Source organism: Prenolepis imparis, unplaced genomic scaffold, assembly GCF_030444845.1.
Source record: "Prenolepis imparis isolate NDT839.2.m4 unplaced genomic scaffold, iyPreImpa1.0 SCAF_211, whole genome shotgun sequence".
Taxonomy (NCBI): domain Eukaryota; kingdom Metazoa; phylum Arthropoda; class Insecta; order Hymenoptera; family Formicidae; genus Prenolepis; species Prenolepis imparis.
Genome location: NW_028141369.1, coordinates 1 through 20355, shown reverse-complemented (window position 1 = coordinate 20355; position 20355 = coordinate 1). Strand labels below are relative to the sequence as shown.

At 34.3% G+C, this 20355-nt stretch overlaps 3 protein-coding genes and 1 pseudogene across 7 annotated transcripts; all 4 read right to left on the bottom strand.

Moving 5' to 3' along the window:
* Positions 1-1998: 1998 nt before the first annotated feature.
* Positions 1999-2487, bottom strand: LOC145948010 (uncharacterized). Its single transcript, XM_083057777.1, has one exon. It carries the CDS (start codon positions 2485-2487, stop codon positions 1999-2001), a length of 489 nt encoding a protein of 162 aa, XP_082913903.1.
* Positions 2488-3114: 627 nt separating this feature from the next.
* Positions 3115-5615, bottom strand: LOC145948007 (uncharacterized). Of its 3 annotated transcripts, none has more exons than XM_083057771.1 (2): positions 4534-5615; positions 3115-4065 (listed from the first exon to the last, which is right to left on the bottom strand). In XM_083057771.1, the coding sequence occupies exon 2, from the start codon at positions 3993-3995 to the stop codon at positions 3447-3449; it is 549 nt and encodes a 182-aa protein (XP_082913897.1). In that variant the 5' UTR covers positions 3996-4065; positions 4534-5615; the 3' UTR covers positions 3115-3446. The 3 variants fall into 3 exon arrangements, with proteins under 3 accessions (XP_082913897.1, XP_082913898.1, XP_082913899.1); XM_083057772.1 differs by having other exon boundaries at positions 3115-4975; positions 5027-5615; XM_083057773.1 differs by having other exon boundaries at positions 3115-4983; positions 5068-5615.
* A 584-nt stretch (positions 5616-6199) lies between these two features.
* On the bottom strand, positions 6200-13512 carry LOC145948009 (uncharacterized). 3 transcript variants are annotated; one of them, XR_014427261.1, is made up of 7 exons: positions 13418-13512; positions 12668-12923; positions 12215-12324; positions 11867-11966; positions 7469-7569; positions 7209-7331; positions 6200-7132 (listed from the first exon to the last, which is right to left on the bottom strand). XR_014427261.1 is itself a non-coding variant. In XM_083057775.1 (7 exons), the coding sequence occupies exons 4-7, from the start codon at positions 11907-11909 to the stop codon at positions 7126-7128; spliced, it is 534 nt and encodes a 177-aa protein (XP_082913901.1). In that variant the 5' UTR covers positions 11910-11966; positions 12215-12324; positions 12668-12923; positions 13418-13512; the 3' UTR covers positions 6200-7125. The 3 variants fall into 3 exon arrangements, 2 of the variants coding, with proteins under 2 accessions (XP_082913901.1, XP_082913900.1); XM_083057775.1 differs by having other exon boundaries at positions 7389-7749; XM_083057774.1 differs by lacking the exons at positions 11867-11966; positions 12215-12324; positions 12668-12923; positions 13418-13512 and having other exon boundaries at positions 7389-10613.
* Positions 13513-15797: 2285 nt separating this feature from the next.
* LOC145948006 (cytochrome P450 4C1-like) lies at positions 15798-17010 on the bottom strand (annotated as a pseudogene).
* Positions 17011-20355: the final 3345 nt, after the last annotated feature.

Genomic DNA, 20355 nt, shown 5'->3' with positions numbered 1-20355 from the left:
ACAAGATCCACCAGCAACTTTCACGACGAAAGAAGAAACCAGACGAATCATTCCAGTCATATATATACAAAATGATGGAACTTGCGACACAAGCCGAAGTTGAAAGTCGTGCCACAATTAAATATATTATCGCCGGAATTCAAGATGAACCAATCTATAAAACCGTGCTGTACGGAGCGAAAACAATTTGCGAGCTTAAGGAAAAATTCGTTCAATACGAATGCATGAAAAATGAAACGAAAGGAAAGAGCAAGCCGTTGAAGAACGAGGAGAAAAAGAAATACTTCAAACAGGACGGAAACAAGACAACTGACTCAAAACCTGCTTCAACTGCGGAGAAAAGAATCACATCAGCAAATATTGCCCAGACAAGGATAAGGGAATAAAGTGTTTTAAGTGCAGTCAATACGGTCATATCGCGTCGAAATGTTCTGCTAAGCCTACGGAAAAGCCTACTTCAGCGTATGCGACATTCCAGCAGCCACGAAGGAAGCAAGACGATCGATTCAAGCACTCGTCATTGTAACCGTGCTTTATTTCATTTTGTTTTTTAATAAACCATTTTTATCATAACTATTGCTTGTATATCCTATCGCTGTAATTCCCACACTTTACTTTTACTACATATATAAATAGACAAGAAAATTTATTTAATCAATTGTAATATAAATATATTTAAATCGATTTAGGCACTTAATGGGCGTATCACATATATTTATTTACATCATATTATATCTTAAATTAAGAGATTTTTAGTTTGGTTTTAATATTAGGGAGCCTTTAAATTCTTAACGTTAGTTCACGCCGGCTGAAAAAAGCGTTATTTACAAGCAGTCATTGTTTATAAGGTAAAGGAGAAAAATATTGGATCGAAGAGTCTGAATAGTTTAGTTGGTAAGAGCAGTCGCCCGGCAAGCGAAAGACTCGGGTTCGATTTCCGATTCAGCGACTTCGGCCCGATATTTTTCTTGCCTATATCAGAGGGGAATTTAGGAATTAAAAATTCTTGAATTGAGAATTAATTCCACTTTAAGTCTTGGCAAAGAACCAAGTAAAATTTTCGTGCCTCGTGCGCATCAAATTTTTAGCGGGAAAATAAAATTTCTGCTATAACGCATCTACATCCGCGTACAGCTCATATAGCCTCTTTATTTCGTAATATATTTTTAGTTTGATTTTTTGAGAAGAGAATATTTTCTATACAACAAAAGTTATACATGAAATTTTGACTAAAATTCCAATGGAATTTCTTGTGGAATAAATTATTTTCCCGATTGAATGAAACACTCTTAAGAATGTTTCCCGTTAATCCTCGTATGTATCCAGTGACAATCATATGATCATTCAAGATACGTATTCTGAAAAATCAACAAGAGATCAACAGCTGTTCATTATAAGGCGCTCTTAGCGATTTTCAAAAGTTTATATAATTTATATTAATTTATATAATTTTTCTTTTTATACAAACATACTTTTCAGATGATATAAATTAATAGTAGGAAAAAATAAAAGGAAAAAAAACGCTTAATTTGCAATTGTGCCACACCCACAGAAAGGATTTCTGACAACGAGACAAAAAATATTCTTGACATTTAATCGTATCGCAATCTCATGCCATTTATACCATGGGTTATAATTTGAAGCTGCTATTCTCTCCCATCTTTCTTCCCTCTGCCTTGTTCTTTCTATCCCTTCTACTTTCTCCCATCTGAACTCTCCGCTCTCCCTGCTCTCCTCTACCTCCCTTAGCACCATCCCCTTTAACTCGAAAAAATTCCTTCTTTCCTCCTCCCATTCCGACAGTCCCGTCTTTTTTTTAGCCCTTCTTTTAATCTCTTCTTGACACTTCATTACCAATAGTCCACCCCTGCCTTCCTCCGCTCTTCTCTCGAACCCCCATGTTCTTCTCCCCATCCTCAGCCTTAACTTATCTCTTTGCAATTCCTCCCTCACCATGTACCCCGGTGTCCCCCAATCCGCCCCCAGTACCCACCTCAATTATCTCTCTTGCAGCCTTTCCATCTCCTCCCTTTTTTTCCATCCCCATATTTCCACTCCGTACCCCATTACTGCCCATATCAACGCATCAGACAGCCATACCCTTTTCCCCCAGTCTGCCCCAAATCTCCTTTTCCCTATTCCCCATACCTGACCTAGAATGGCTGCCCCTTTCCTCGCTCTATCCTTCACCTGCCCATCCTGCTTTCCGTTTCTTTTCACCACATACCCCAAATACTTGTATTCCTTAACTTCCTCTATAATCTTCCCTTTCCAGTACCATTTAGCCTTCCTAAACCTTCCTCCCCCTTTCCTACACCTCATTATCTTTGATTTGCTTACATTCAGCTCCAGACCTTTTCCTTCCAAGTACCTCCCCAGCCTTTCAATCAGACATTTCATACCTCCCTCGTCCTCTGCCATCAAAACCACGTCATCCGCATATGACAGAGAGTACACCTTATTTCCTCCTAAGCTTACTCCCCCCATCTCCCCCTCCTCACCTCCTCCTCCAAGTCCGCTACCAAGAGATTAAAGAGCAACGGGCTTAGCGGACATCCTTGCCTCACCCCTCTCCCCGTCCAGAATTTCTCACCCACATCATCTCTCATCCTTACACTAAAGGCAACCTCCCCCACTATGTCCTCACACCTCCTGACTAATTCTTCTCTTATTCCCCTACCTCTCATCGCTGCCATCAACTTTGATTCGGTGGAATCAACCCCTTTCCTTCTACCTCATTCCTTATCCTCTCTGCCAGCGCTGCCGCATACACTTTATACATCGTCGGCGCCAGTGTAACCCTCCTAAAGTCCGAGACCTTTCTACCTTTCCCTTTCTTCACTATCGGCACTATTAATCCCTCACTCCACTCCCCAATCCACCCCTCTCCCTTCCAGATCCTATTACACAACCCCACGCCCAATTCTCTAGCTCTTCCCCCCCATATTTCCATACTTCTCCAGGTATTCTATCAATCCCCACCGCCTTATTATCTCTAACCTTGTGTATGGCCTTTCTTATTTCCTCCCTACTCAACAGCTCCTCCCCATCCTCCCTACATCCCTTATGCTTCCCTAACACCACTCTTGTTTCTACCCCCCCCCCCAGCAACTCCTTAAAGTAGTCATTCCACTCCTCCATCCCTATTTCCTCTCCTGTCCCCCTTCTTCCTTTCCTTCTCACTCCTCTAATAATCTCCCATACTTGCCCCTCTGTCTTCGCCTCCTACGCCTTCTTCACCCATCTCTTATTTTCATCATCTCCTCCTCTTTCTTCTTTAAGCATAACTTCCCATACCTTCTCTTCATTTCCCTGTACCTCTCTCATTTACCTTCTTCTCTCCTCCATCTCCTTAGCTCCCTTCTTAACCCTTTCTTTTCCTCCCTGCATTCTTCATCAAACCAATCCCCTCCTTTTCCTTTCTTGTTATCCTTACTACCATCGCCCTATCCAAAATCTCTACCACTCTCTCCTTCACCCGCGTCCACTTCTTCCAGCTCCCCTCCTCCTTCCTGCAGCTCTCCTAACTCATCTCTAAATTTCTTCTTTCTCTCATCTGTCCAGACCCACCTTCTTCTCTTTGCTTCCCTTTTGCCCTTGCTTATCTCTTCCCCTTTTATCCACACCACTAGCGGCATATGGTCCGACTCTATCCTGTTCCCTACTTCAAGTCTCCCTATCCTTTCCCTCACCTCCTCGTTTCCTATCACATAATCTATTACCGATTGTCCATTCGCCCCCACATACGTCCAGTTCTCCTCTTTATCCCCTTCTAGCCCTCCATTAAAAATCGCCCATCCCACCTCTTCCAATCTTCCCACTAGCAATTTTCCTTCCCCGTTCATTTTAATATCCTTCGACCTCCTCCCTTCCCTCTCCTCTCCTCCTCCTTCCTCATAAACGCCTCCGCCCGCTTCTCCAGTCCTCGCAAATTTAATGGATATGATAAGATGAATATAACGCCGGATACGTGCATACAACGTTACAACAAGCATTGAAGGATATGGAGATGTCCTAATCTTTTATCGCAAGAATAGAATAAAATTTCCTTCAGCTCAATATAGTCTGAAATTAAAATTATATAACAGGATAGCACCAAGATTATTTTATTCTAGATTTAAAAATTTCCTATTTAAGATTAAAATATTCCTTTTTCTATAATAAATATGATTGTCGCTATATCGATCCTATTTTATGATAGATTGAAGAGTATTAGCATTAAATTTAGAAATCCTTTCTGTGGGTGCATCTTATTGATAATCGCGCGATATGTTTTACAATATATATTCCGTGATAATTTTATATCATATTAATTAATAATTTGCACGATTATATATGGAGAAAATGATAAAAACCATTGTATGCAAAGTACGATAATTTGACGACTCTCACACAGTAGGAGAATTTTTATGTATAAATTAATTATATACTGTGCATGAATATAATTGTATAACTTTTTATATTTTTCCAACTCTTTTCTCAGGGAAAACAGCGCAATAGGAATTTCAGAGAGAGTTCTGTGTGGAATCTCACCTGTGATACACAGCATTCCTGTGACAAATAAACGAATAAGAGTGCCGCGCGACATGCGTGTGTTTAGCAGTGACGATCAGACGTTGAGCGACGCCGAGTGCCGATAAGAGGCCAGTCCGCGCTACGATGAACATGTTCGCATATATTGGAGCACTCGCGTTGCTGTATCTTCCAGCGAGGGAACGAGAAGAGTGGAATCGAGAGATGCACACACCCTGTCGTGTGGTCAGTGTAAATGATTTACTATTCACACTGTAGTTACTGTTCATGCGGTAGAGTTTATTAGTTTATTATAGTATAAGGTTTTTCACAACACTCGCGCTGTTATGACATTAACAAAGTCTTCGTCGAACGATTGTATAATTCGACGGATACGTTTGAGAGCTTAACACCCTAATTTATCGCCGCGTTAATTAGCAGGTGAATGAATGTGCGACGACGCCTGGAATACTTTATATATATATATATATATATATATATATATATATAGTACCGGAGTCGCACTATATCTAATATGCGCGATCGCGTTTTTACTGAACGAGATATGACTTTTCTATGCTCTCTGTGTTCTCCACTCGACTGACTGTCTCAGACTCTTTGTGTCGCCTTTTTAAAGCGTTGTATTTCGTCGTTCTGCGCTCTGACTGTGCGTGATTGGTTCTCGATCATCAAACGCACCGTCACTCGTTGTCGTGGTGGTCGCCGTCGGTCCCTTGTGAAGATAAGAGCGACGACAGCCAAGATGCGTGGAGGAGGAGAGAGAAATAGACACATCCGTATTTGTCAGGGACCCGGACCGAACCGGAACCAAAACCGATAATCGTTCCATAACCGGTTTTTTAATAGAACCGAAACTATAAACCGTATTAAAATTCTATTAAATTTATAACATCGGAACCATAACCGGACCGTTAAATTATTTTCGGTTTACGGTTCTTTTCGGTATTTTTTTCTGTTTTTGCGCAAATGACGGAAATGTCATGATAACTGTCTCCTCGAAGTGCAATACAGTTATAATTATTTTTTAAATGTTCTGAAACGTGTATGTATTATCGCAATAATGATAGGATATTTTCCGTTTTATATACATATATATATATATATATATATATATGTATATAAAACGGAAAATATCCTATCATTATTGCGATAATACATACACGTTTCAGAACATTTAAAAAATAATTATAACTGTACTGAAACATTTTTCGATTTAACGCAGTGTTTCTGAGATATTTGAGTGGGTCCTTTAAAATGGGACACCCGTATATATATATATATATATATATATATATATATACGGGTGTCCCATTTTAAAGGACCCACTCAAATATCTCAGAAACACTGCGTTAAATCGAAAAATGTTTCCTACAAAAGTTATAGGGTTTCGAGGTGGACATAACATAGTAATATTCATATGACCTTGGGCGGCGTCTCCAAGGTCAAGTGAAGGTGAGAATGAATTTTTTAAATGGAAACCCATATTTTTTATTATAACATCTTTTTCTACTAATTAATTTGAACAACTTTTTCTTAAGCATTTTTTAATTTTCCTAATATTTTTTAAAATATTCAAGAAAAACTTGGTAACTCTTTCAACATGTTTTTCTAGGTAAAAATTCCGTCTTTTTTATTTAGAGATATATTAATAAAATTTTTTTCTGAATCTTTTCCTTCTGTCATTTGACTTTCAATCGTAGGATTTCGAGGGGGACATCCGATGGTGACCTTGACTTTGACCTTGAGGTCAAATTTGAAGGTCATTTGAAGGTTAACTTTAAAATCCTAAATGGAAACCCCTATTTTTTATTTGACATTCTTGTAGCTTTTATTTGACATTGAGAGCTTTCTAAAACACTATAATTAAATGTTTTTTCATTAAGTACTTCTCGAGTTATAAGGCTTGAAAGTTACAGTACCGCCGGCATTAGCATTACCCAAAGTGTACCGCGCGGAGGTTGCCCAGTCGGATTTACACCTCTTTTGTGTTCGGAGAACGATCCAGCCAATGAAGGCAAGATCGGTGGTTGATCCAGCCAATGAAGGCAAGATCGGTGGTTGATCCAGCCAATGAAGGCAAGATCGGTGGTTGATCCAGCCAATGAAGGCAAGATCGGTGGTTGATCCAGCCAATAAAGGCAAGATCGGTGGTTGATCCAGCCAATGAAAGCAAGATCGGTGGTTGATCCATAGTAATAATTCAATTAATTAAATGTTCGAAGGTCGCACCGTTGACTTGTTGGCAATACTGAATACGGCGTTCAAAATGTCTAACAGTACGCAAGAGTACATTACGTGGAATATTGCACGCAGCTCGGATTCTTTCCTTTATGTCATCTCTTGTGGTCGGTGCATTCCGGTAAACTACATCTTTGAGGTAGCCCCATAAATAAAAATCAAGCGATGTTAGATCGGGCGATCTTACTGGCCATCTTACTGGACCGCCTCTGCCAATCCATCGATTACGAAAGGTATTATTGAGGAAAGCTTTGACCGTATTGGCATAATGAGGACCTGCGCCATCTTGTTGCAACCACATTCTCCTCCTTGTATCGAGGTCAACATCTTCAAGTAAACCCGGAAGATCGTCTCTCAGCAACTGTAAATAATTTGCATCATTAACCATGGCATCAAAAAAATAAGGACCGATTAAGTAGCCATTAACAATTCCACACCAGACAGTTAGGCTCCAACGATGCTGGTTATCAATCTGCCCCATCCAATGAGGATTAACTGAACTCCAATAGTGACAATTATGTCTATTCATTATCCCAGTATTGTGAAAAGTAGCTTCATCACTGAAAAGTACGTAATTAAAAAATTCGTTGTCGTTTCGAATTTTTTGTGATGCTCACTGACAAAACAATAGCTGATTTCTGTGATCCTGCTCAATTAAGGCTTGGTTAAGAGTTATGTGGTAAGGATGATATCTCACTGCTTTTAGATGTCTACCAGCAGTCGATTTCGGAATGCCCAGCGTACGTTGAATTTCACGCAAACTTACATGTGGGTTAAAATGCACCATCGCCACAACTGCTATAAAGTAAGGATTCATTACGTGATCATTGTTGTCGTATCTTCTTCGTTGATGACGAAGATTTCCTCTCCGAATCCTAATTTCAATTTTGCGTATCCTAGAATGATCCGGGTTTTGGCGTCGAGGGAATCGTCTACGATACAATGCTGCTGCTTTTCTGTAATTGCGCCGACATTCTCCTAAGATCAGAAGGATATCGACAATCTCGTTAGGCGAGTAATCAGGCATTTTTTTCCGAATTCCGATTTTACGATCGAAAAAATCCAAGAATGTCTCGAGATTGGGAACAAGTGAGAGATAAGTTACTTAAGATGAGATTTCGTATCTGCAACAGGCTACTTGAATAGGATTTTTGGTTCAGGACACGTGACGTCTTTCATGCGAATGCCGAAGAAGTTGTCTAAAAGTCAGTATGTCAATAGCTATTGAGATTCAGTTAATCCTCTTTGGATGAGGCAGATTGATAACTAACTTCTGAAAAATATCTCACCATTCGGCATTTTTACGTCAAAATGGAAATAAGAAAAACAACTTCCAATGGCCTTGATCTTAACAAATGTTATCAAGATTATGATCTTGAACAATGTTCAAGAGATTTTAGCCTTTGGTCGGTCGATCAACTTGGATAATGCTAATGCCGGCCGTACTGTAACTTTCAAGCCTTATAACTCGAAAAGTACTTAATGAAAAAACATTTAATTATAGTGTTTTGGAAAGCTCTCGATGTCAGCTACAAGAATGTCAAATAAAAAATGGGGGTTTCCATTTAAGATTTTAAAGTTAACCTTCAAATGACCTTCAAATTTGACCTCAAGGTCAAAGTCAAGGTCACCATCGGATGTCCCCCTCGAAATCCTACGATTGAAAGTCAAATGACACAGAAGGAAAAAATTCAGAAAAAAATTTTATTAATAAATCTCTAAATAAAAAAGACGGAATATCTTAAAAAATATTAGGAAAATAAAAAAATGCTTCAGATAAAAGTTGTTAAATTAATTAGTAGAAAAAGATGTTTTAATAAAAAATATGGGTTTCCATTTAAAAAATTCATTCTCATCTTTACTTGACCTTGGAGACGCCGCCCAAGGTCATATAAATATTACTATGTTATGTCCCCCTCGAAACCCTACAACTTTTGTAGGAAACATTTTTCGATTTAACGCAGTGTTTCTGAGATATTTGAGTGGGTTCTTTAAAATGGGACACCGGTTATATATATACAGGGTGTCACTTAAAAACTGCCCACTAAGTACATAGCGTTATTCCTTACCAAAAAATAAGTCGAAAAGTCCTGAACAATTTTATTTTTTAATACTTAATAATGGAGTAATAATTCAATAAATCCTGATAATGTGTACTCACACACACTGTGCGACACTCACTGACGTGCGCCAGGATAAAGCTCGGCGCTGTTTGGCCGTTTATACTTTACTGAATTATTACTCCATTATTAAGTGTTCTACAAAAAAAATTGCTCAGGACTTTATGACTTATTTTTTGTTCAGAAATAACGCTATGTACTTAGTGGGCTTTCTTTAAGGCTCCTGCATACTCATTGCAGCCATCTTGAATTGATGACGTCAGAAGCGAGAAAATATATCATGAAAATTCTTGCGACTTACGCTAAAATAAAAATGTTTTTCAATAAAATAGGGTTTGTAATCGATAGAACCGACGTACTATACTGAAAACTCTCCTTTTGTTTGGGTAAGCAATAAATAACATTGTATATGTCGAATTGAATTGAGCCTAATCAAGGACGAAAATCCGCTGTTTGACAGGTATTGAAATGAAATAAATATTTGCTTTCACATATTAAATTATAACAAAATGAGAGTCTACGGTATATTTTAACACTATAACAATTATTTTAAAAATAGAAACACTGCACTAAAATGACGCTGTAAGTCGCAAGAATAATTTATGTCATTTTTACGCTTTATAGTTTATAGTTTTGCCAAATGTGGCGCTTTCGTACAAATTTTACGGACTTGGCAATCGAGTGTGCAGAAGCATTAAGTGACACTCTGTATGTGCAGAAGCCTTAAGTGATGTATATATATATATATATATATATATATATACACACAGGGTGTTCAAAAAAGACCGGAACCCCTGAATAACTCAGAATAATCAAATTCTAGGAAGAAAACACCCCAGACAAAAGTTGTAGAATTAAAAAAAAGGGATTTGATGGTGACCTAGAACTTGACCTTGAGGTCAAGTTTAAAGGTTAATTGAAGATCAACTCGAATTTTCTAAATGGAAACCCCCATTTTTGACCCCTGATTTGGAAATAGCGGGAAATTTTACGATCTGAAAGGTACTTAAGTCATGGGTCAAGGTGACCTTTAGGGATCATTTAGGGGTCAAATTGTACAGAAAAATTTATTAATAACTAACTTTAATCGTGTTCTAGGGGGAAAACATCCCAGACAAAAGTTGTGGGGTTAAAAAAAAGGGACTTGATGGTGATCTTGAATTTGACCTTGAGATCAAGTTTACAGGTCATTTAAAGGACAACTCGTATTTTTAAAACGGGAACTCCCATTTTTGACCTCAGATTCGAAAAAATCAGAAAATTTTATGTTCAGAAAGGTACTTAAGTCATGGGTCAAGGTGACCTTTAAGGATCATTTAGGAATCAAATCGTATAAAACAGAAGAATCTATTATTAACTAACTTTAATCATGTTCAGGGGTTCGTCTTTTTTGAACACCCTGTATATACGTATATACCGAGTGTCCCATTTTAAAGGACCCACTCAAATATCTCAGAAACACTGCGTTAAATCAAAAAATGTTTCCTACAAAAGTTGTAGGGTTTCGAGGGGGACATAACATAGTAATATTCATATGACCTTGGGCGGCGTCTCCAAGGTCAAGTGAAGGTGAGAATAAATTTTTTAAATGGAAACCCATATATTTTATTATAACATCTTTTTCTACTAATTAATTTGAACAACTTTTATCTGAAGCATTTTTTTATTTTCTTCAAAATTCACCTTCTCACCTTCAAATTCTCACCTTCACTTGACCTTAGAGATGCCGCCCAAGGTCAAATGAATATTACTATGTTATGTCCCCCTCGAAACCCTACAACTTTTGTAGGAAACATTTTTCGATTTAACGCAGTGTTTCTGACAATGAGATATTTGAGTGGGTCCTTTAAAATGGGACACCTGGTATATTGTATATATAATACAAATGATATTATATAAGACGTTTTAATGTTTAAGTGCCCAATCCTTAAAGAATATTAATTGCGTTTTTAATTTATTTTTTTGTATCACAAAATTTTTATATAAACTTTTAAATCTTCCTTTCTTGACATTTTTACGGTAAAATGAGTTACAAGAATCATTTTGATGTAATTACATATTTTGTAATTGAAATTATATGAATTGGCAAATAGACATAAATTCAAAATTAAAAGTTTTTGTTATGTAACGGTGTACATCACGAGGAACTTGTTCAGTCGGATTTTGCATGGAAATGCAGCACTTTGCTGTATTTGCGCATCATGCGATTGATCAATCGATAAATTAAAAACTCGTCCCACTATTAAATGCCTAATCTACATATATTAAAAACAAGAAACATTTGATTTTACGCAAGTCATCATATTCACGCCACACCATCACACTTAATATTGATGCACACATGCATGCATGTATGATGCATCATACACATGATGTGCAAATTCCGATCGAGCAACTTCCTCGTGATATTATACATCAGATAACGTGAATGCCACTGGCATTAGAAAACATCTTACAAAACACAGAAATGATTATAAGACCTGATGATAGCTTAGCTCCTATGTACGATAGAGCAATGTTTCATGCACCATTTTAAACAGGAAGTTTCCTACTTCAAAACCAATGTGGTGACATTTTTGGTCCCGTCCCTCCTTTTTCTATAGACGTCTACAAAATCATAAAATTTCCAGACTTTTTTCACGATCTGATTTTGGGTTTCACAAGAAAAATAGTTCGATGAGGCGAACAATGCAATCTTATCCATCTTAAAGTCGAGGCTTCACTCGTTCAAACGCGCCTAGAAACATTGTCCTACGATCTCCCTATAAGCTGAGATGTGGCTTCTTAAATATCGGTATTTGCAAGTTTTAAAGCGCTCCCCTAATTGTTTTACATAATGTAATACTCAAATTTAATTATGTAAAATTATATTTGATTTTCTATAGAGACAGGCCGATTTATAACAGATTGTAATAGTAAAATAAAATAATAATAAAGTAGATACGCTTATACCTTAACATCTCTCATTACCTTACCTGTACTAGTAAGAAGACCTCTGTTTAACCAAAGATGTAACATATCATATATATGGCTTTTCTCGATGTGTTTGGTGCTACTTAGTATTGTCTGAAATCACTGAAAATAATGTTAAGATAAAAACGTCAACATATATTATTATAACGCACACTCAATCTTTCAGATACACACAGATATTTATTATCTCAAATTATTATATAATCTTAATTAAATGTTTCTGAGATATTCTCTCTTTTCATATGTTTAAGAAACATTTTTACCAATAAAAATCTTATAAAACAACAATGCAAAATTCCAGAATCTAGATAAATTGTAATGTTTACAGAGAATTGAATTTCATTTTTTACCTCTAAATCATCTGGATGACGAATAAATACAACGGGGAGGTAAAAAGCCCAGAGTTTCCAAATGGGATAATATTCATTAATGAGTTTACATAACAGGTTCCATAGGTACTCTGAGAAACATATTATAAATATAGCTACAGAAATTTTTGTGAGATTAATTTTCATTATTATTTTCAATGCATATCTTTACTATGTGTACTTTTACTTATATGTACCGTTTTTTAGATTCGTTGAAAATTGACTAATTATGAAAATGGAAGAATATTATTGCAAAGAAAAATGCTGATAAGCCTGAATAATTATTTTATCAGTAATCAGCATGCAATAATATTGATAGATATTTGTTCAAAAGCAGAATTTATGAATTTGAATTTTATTTTTATACATATGTATGCGTATATATGACGGGTTATACATTCATAAATGTAAATGGATTATAAATTTTGTACTTACCTGGTGAACCACGTAAGTGCAATACATAGTCAATTATCGGATAGCCTGATGGTCCCGGTATAATATTAATGAGTTGACCGTTTTTTCCATGATGCACGTAATAATTAAACACCAATAAAATAAAAATGTATAATAATAATATTGTGATAAACATTGTTTTATTGACGTAATATCCTTGACGGTTTAATTAAGTTCAATCTTCTTCAGGTTCTTTTGAGGAAGGTTTGTTTGATTCTTGGATTAAAACTTATTGTCACTAAATAAATATTATTTATTAAAACTCTAAAATATTAATTCAAGAGTAAAATTCAAGAGTATTGTTATTAATCGAGTTCATAATTGATATTTAAAATATGAAGGGGATGTGTAAGTTTTGTGGTAAATAATAAAATAAATAAATAATATTTTTTATAACCATATAAACTGAACAATCAATGAAATGAGTTAATGGTATATTTTTTTTGTAGTTAATGATTTAAAGAACTAAAAAAATATGATGAATTTGTTTATTTGTAATGGAAAAACATTATTCACGTAATAAAGTAGTTGTGTATTAAATGAAAACGTATTTTAATCAATTACTATGTGTTTAATTATTTCCTCATTTATTGTATAAAATAAAATTTCAAGTTTATAGATTTTCAAAATCTTACATTAATTATGACATTATTAATTATTGTTCAGATTTTATAATGGATTCTTATAAAATGTTATTTTATACAAATATTCCCGAATACTAAATAAACTTACTGATACGTAATCAGCTAAAACACCACTCAATGTAACTGTTTAAAATACAATTGCAAATCTCGTCAAGCAGATATACACATGTCAGCACAACAAATCTTCGCGAACTGACGATGCAAGTCTGAGACATATATATTTATAATCCTTCTTCCAGTCAAAAGCATTTTGATAATTAAAGTTTCATATCTTAAGAAGCAAAATGAACCCATTGAATATTAAATAATATTATACACTCGTCAAAAAAATTATCGCAACACGTAATTAATATCAAAATTTAGTATAAATTCAAATAAGCGTATCTCCGCGAAAAATTGTCGTATTTCAAAAATTTTTTTTGTTTTATAGGGTAAAGTCTCTACTTTAAGGAACTTTCGTTCGATTTTGATTTTATTCTCTCCCCCTTTCTCCATCTCTTTAAAAGAAGGGACGTGTTTTTTTTCAAAAAATTGCATAGTTTGACGAATTCTACGGAGTGTACTAAATTTTTTTCGCAAATATCATCATAACTATCATAAAATATGGACTTTTTTCTACAAATTGAAAAAAAAATTGAATACCGTACGATTTTTTTTCGCGAAGTTAGAGCATATCAAAGTTACCTATGCATTTTTGCCTATGTATTCAATTACCGCCAACATTAGCATTATCCGATGGGCACTACGGGGAAGTTGCTGGTCGGATTTTGCCCATCGCGGGCGCGCGCGCGCGCGCGTGCGTGTGTGTGTGTGTGTGTGTGTGTGTGTGTGTGTGTGTGTGTGTGTGTGTGTGTGTGAGTTATTAGTACACTCCGTAGAGTTCGTCAAACTATGCAATTTTTTGAAAAAAAAACACGTCCCTCCTTTTAAAGGGATGGAGAAAGGTGGAGAGAATAAAATCAAAATCGAACGAAAGTTCCTTAAAGTAGAGACTTTACTCTTTAAAACAAAAAGAAAATTTTTGAAATACGACAATTTTTCGCGGAGATACGCTTATTTGAATTTATGCTAAATTTTGATATTAATTACGTGTTGCGATAATTTTTTTGACGAGTGTATTTAGGTAGATAATGTTAAATTCATGTTCATAAATAAAAAATAAAATATGATATTCGGAATGAATGAATCTTTCTCACGTCGTTCTCACATAGTTGTAATGTGACGGTTGCGGTTCATAATCTTTGAAACATTGGTCATGTTTTATGTATTACTTCAAGGTTGGTCAATCGAGAAGTAAAGTAGAGTAGTAGATCGTGGCTTTAAAATATACACGTTATATAACGAAGATAGTGACATGATGAAGATGTCTGTCACGTTACAAAACTAGGCGTGTATCTGTATATAAAGATATTATGAAAATATAAAATAAAAGTTGAAGAAGTAATATAATAAAAATTATAAAAATTAAAAATAGAAAAATTATAAAAATTGAATAGCTGCCAGACTTGCGTGAACATTATTTAAGTGTAGTAAACTTACGAAGAAACACAGAAAATAGCTATAAAGTAAGTGATGGGTAAGATACATTTAAAATGAATCTCGATACAGATACAAATACAAATACACAAATTAAAATATATATAGATACAGAGACTCAGCTACTTTATAAATATCTCAGATACATATCAGATATTTTAAAATTATATTTTATCATAATAATTATAAATATGCACAAAATATACTGAATAAATTTTTTATTTATTAATATTTTTGTTTACGATTACATTATTCGTTAGTCTTAATAACTCATCAAAAATGTCTCAAAGATATCGTCACTCAAACTATTTCTCCGTGATATTAAAACTTGATCACCAATGCTAAATAATCACTCAACCGGTGTTGACGTGATGATATATAATTGTGTTAAACTTTAAACTTAAAAACAAATGTTTCATATGAGGAAAGCAAATGTTTCATATGAGGAAAACGTGTGATATATTAATGCAATATTTTTTTGCTTGTCTGACAAATAGAGAATGCCGATAGCACTGTCAGCTGTTTCTACGCGATGTCTTGATCTTTTAAAAATTGAAAGAATTGGTCAATTCAAAGAAATACGTGAAAATGTATCTAAAAATGTATCTGAAAAAATCGACTCAGATATGTTTTAAATCTAGATACAGATATTTAAATTCGAATATATCTCACTCAGATACATGCTCAGATACACAAAATGTATTTAGATACTGTATCTAGATACATGTAGCTAGATACTACCCAACACTGCTTACAAGTATATTTTCTTGTTTTACAAATATAGTTTCTACATGTATAATTTCACGATAAATTATAAAGTTTACACATAAAATATATATTTTGTTGAACATATAATATTCATAAAAGTTTTTTTCATTTTTGCAATACATCAACTTCTTACACTTACGTGGTAATTGTGTTAGTTTCAAATGGTTGTTAGTATCTGATTGGAACGAATTTTACACGAACCGGATGAGAAGAACGAATTATTATATCGGCCTTAAACCGGACATCCTTTATATGATCAACTGGCTCCAAGTAAAACTTGTGCACCAAAGGAGCTATCATAGCCTTTAGTTCCAGCAGACCGAATCATTGACCTACAATTAAAAATGTATTAAAATTTATCGACAAAAAACGAAAATCATGCACAATTCACCTATGCAGTTCCTCGGTTCTGCGCTGAACGGTAGATACGAATAAAGATGACGATTTTGGATCTTCTCGGGCAAAAATCTATCCGGATCAAATACATCTAGATTTGACCAGAAATTGGGATCTCTGTAAACTCCATAGATATTAAGATGTAAGATCGTTCCAGCAGGCACGACATATGAATCTGGAAATTGTATTATAAAATTAGCTGCGATTTGCAAATATAAAATTTGAGAAATGAAATATACATTAATATTCTTATAATGTTAGCGCAATTAAATTATTTTAAACTTATTTTACATTTATAATACTCTCCGTATAATGTGACATGTTTAAGAATATAAGAAGGAAAAAAGTGTTTAATTACGTAATTTTACGTCTTCCGCAGTTACTCGTGATATGAAAAACACGCTCGGATATAAACGTAGCGCTTCCTTTATACATCTTTCTAAATATGATAAATTTTGCAACGATTTCATGGTAAGTTTCTCTCCGTTCTCTTGCATCACGGTATCGACTTCAATTCTCACACGTTCCTATGTCATCGATAATAATTAAAATGCATTATTTTATATACATAGATATGAAAAAAATCTTCTATATCAAAATAAAATTTTATATTTATTTTAAGCTTCTTTTATTTTTTTCAAATATATTGATATAGAAAAAAATATGCAACAAAATCTTAATATTTGTATTACTTGAAATAAAAATTGCAATAAAAATAATATATCTCAATATAGTGAAAGAAAGGTACCTGGATATCTTTATGTTCAACTAATAATAATAAAGCAAAGGTCATAGCCGTCGCTGTATCATGACCCTGTAATTGTCGTTATATGTATCGTTACATGTGCTTAGATAAATGTGTATAAAAATTAATTAAACATTACAAATACGTACTTCAAACATAAATGTATCGATTTCTCCTCTGATATCGAAATCGGTCAAGAAACCTTCTCGAGGTGACATTATTAAGAGATCCAACATTGCTAGTCGCTTCTTTTTATCTAGAAATGAAAAAGCATATTAGCGTCAAACTTATTTTTGCATGTGTTATTTTAATCATATCATATCAATTATATATATATATATTTTCTCGTTTAAAATTAAAATTACATTATTAATAATAATAATTAAATTTTATGGTAAATATATTTTGCATTACGTGTGATTATGTACCTATTCAACGTAAATATATTTTGTATTATGTGTGATTACGTACCTATTCAACATAAATACTACAAGCATAATTTGTAATAGGTATTTAGATTGCGCAATCAAACTAAAATTAGAAGCTCTGACTCGACTCTTACATACTTCCAAACACTTCTGCATCATCTATCTCCGTTTTGTTATTTTCAAGATTTTTCAAATATCGATCATTGGTGCGTTCATGATAAAGTTTTCTTTCCGCAATGATCTAAACGGTATTATATTTTTGTATATTAATTAGCAACAACAAACAGTCTTACAATTAGTGATATAATGAATTATTAATATTTATGATTAATCTTGCGATAAAAGATTAAGAAATTTATTGTAATTTTATTTAAAAGAGAGAGTTCGAAGAATCTTAATTAATATGCTTTATAACATACTTTTTCCGTAAATCCATGTAATATTTTCAAGACCCTTTTTTGCTTCTTTCCATGTGACGTCAATGCAAGTAACAAATCATTATGGAGCCAAGATCTCAGTACTCTAAATCGTAATTCAATGAACCGTAATTCATAATTTCAAATCTTCAAAAGACTAAGGTTATATAATGATAGTTCAATAATGATATAATTTTTTTTATAAAAGCTTTATTTTTAAAAATATTGTAAAATTTTAAAGTGCTCTTTAAATAGTCATAGATTGTGGACAATATAAAATTTAAAAAAAACTATTATAACAAAAAAGGTATGCAAAATTTTTTTAATAAACATCTTACTTTTTTAATAGTTTTTTTATGAATGATAACTTATCTTCAGATATTTAATTATGTGTACAATTTATTTTACTTAATAATTTAACTTTTCAAGAATTTTTTTCGAACATTTTAAAGATTGGAATAATTTTTAATTTGAAATGAAACATAACTAGAACGCATACAATATATTTTGATAATTATATACTGTCTTAAACCAATCGAATTTTATAACTAATTATTTACCTTAACGTGACTATTCAATAATGTCTGTGAAAGCGCGTGTGAAGGAGAGCGGAGATGAGAGGCGATACGATAAGTTGAATCTTTGTTTTGTAAACTAACACATTTAATCGAGTAACAAAATTAACAATTACAAAACCCGTTGGTGACACTCTAAAGGGCAGTCTACAATGGCAGTAAGCAGTATAGAGTAAGCAGTAAGCAATAAGCAGTATGAAATGGGAATTGCCCATTTCGTTACTCCCGGTCTTTACATCCACTAAAAACAGTATACAATGGCAATAACAAGGCTGTAGGAATAGAGAGTATACTATTTTTAGTGGATGTAAAGACCGGGAGTAACGAAATGGGCAATTCCCATTTCATACTGCTTACTGCTTACTGCTTACTCTATACTGCTTACTGCCATTGTAGACTGCCCTTAACAATCAAATCATAGACAATAATTCGTAATCGTAGTCAGTTGTAATAGCGGTAGACTTAGGCGGTTAGCGTTAATTAAGCGGACGTGCGATATGCGGTTTCTTTTGCGGATAACTGCGATAAGCGATATGCCGATCGGGGTGAGTTCCCTTTATTAATTTTGTGGTGGGTCCTTCCCCATCGGAAAGCGCCAATGATTTTTCATTATTTGAAACGGTGTCGAGGTGACCTGAGGGCGCTAATCGTAATTGGCTGCCTCCAAATCTGCGCGGAGTAGGCACGTGCCTGGCATGCGCGTGGTGATCGATCGCTCTATCGATTGGCCTTCGGGGGCCATGTGACACGGCTGCGCATGCTTTCTGCGGCGTTATCACTCGCAAGACAGTGCAGTATCCGTTACGTGTTTGTTTTCATGTGATGCTTGTGTGGTCGACAGATTTATGACTTGCTTAATTTATTGCCTCCTTGTTTACAGATACAGGACGACCAGGAATGAGCTGATGCTTCAAAACAATTGATTTGACTTCTAACTTAAAATTATTTTAGGAAATTTTTGTATGATCTCGAACATTCCCGCCCGCCTTGTCATCGCGTGACAAAATAAGTCGAATGTCATTTCCGTTGGCGGAAGTCAATCGATTAATGATCGATGGTTGTAGTGGCGCGGCTGCGCGTTGCGGCGCACGTGTTGATAGCGGGCCCATACAGCACCAAAGCTTTCAGTAACATTTCAGAAACGTTGCAATATTGCAAGTTGCAATGTAATATTGCAGAGATATTACAGAGACGTGCAATTGCAATATTTCACCGAAATAATTCAACAATATTGCAGAGATATTACAGAGACGTGCAATTGCAATATTTCACCGAAATGATTCAACAACGTTGCAGAAACATAATCTTTTTGCGCGCCTGCGTAAACGGCGCATTGTATATATTAGGTTTTAATAACATTCGTGGCGCGCGCAATTAACATATCACGCGTGTACGCGTGCACCGTACATGTACATTTTTGTGTGAAGTATCGTTGTGCGACACATTATTATCGCTGTAAAACGTGTGTTTATAACGAATAAAATTCTGAAAAGATAAAAAAAGGTAAATAAAAATATCACATTTATTTTTCTTTTATTCAATTATTGTTTTATGTAAAATGTTATTGTTTGAAGGCCCAATTATGTTTTAGGTTATAGAAGACACGTGGCTCTTATAACTACTTCTTTATTTATAAGAAATTGAGAATAGTGGGAAGGAAAAGGGATCCAAAAGATCTATACAGAAAAAGAAGGTATATAGTAAAAATATCACATATTATTTTTTTACCCAATATTGAGTGCTTTCTGACAACGAACACGCAGTGATATACACTTGAATCTGTGACACAGTCTTACATAGTCTTTTATGTAAAAATTATAAATTATTAGCTTATTTATAAATATATTGATTTAATTATGTAAATTACATTAAAGTCTTAAAATTTTACTTTTAACAAAATTTATAAGTTTTATTTATTAATAAAATAATATTTTTATTTTCTATCGCAATATTATTCTGTTGAGAAATAAAAGTGGCCTAGTATAAAAATGTTGGTATTTGTTGTGCTAGAATTGGAAAGCACTAGTGTGCATATTGTATTACATAATATCTGGTGTATATTGCCTGAAAGCATTCATAATTGTTTTACCTCCCAGATAGCACAAGTGATCATTATGAGCTCAACTTTATGAATTCAGTACTCTGCGTTGATACCACTGCTT

Excerpts from the sequence above, each read along its gene's own strand:
- LOC145948010 (XM_083057777.1), bottom strand. The coding sequence starts at position 2,487 with ATGGGGGGAGTAAGCTTAGGAGGAAATAAGGTGTACTCTCTGTCATAT.
- LOC145948007 (XM_083057771.1), bottom strand. The coding sequence starts at position 3,995 with ATGCTTGTTGTAACGTTGTATGCACGTATCCGGCGTTATATTCATCTT.
- LOC145948009 (XM_083057774.1), bottom strand. The coding sequence starts at position 7,798 with ATGCCTGATTACTCGCCTAACGAGATTGTCGATATCCTTCTGATCTTA. Across the intron at positions 7,332-7,388 it reads AATCAGCTATTGTTTTGTCA|TGATGAAGCTACTTTTCACA; the intron begins GTGAGCATCACA and ends CGTACTTTTCAG.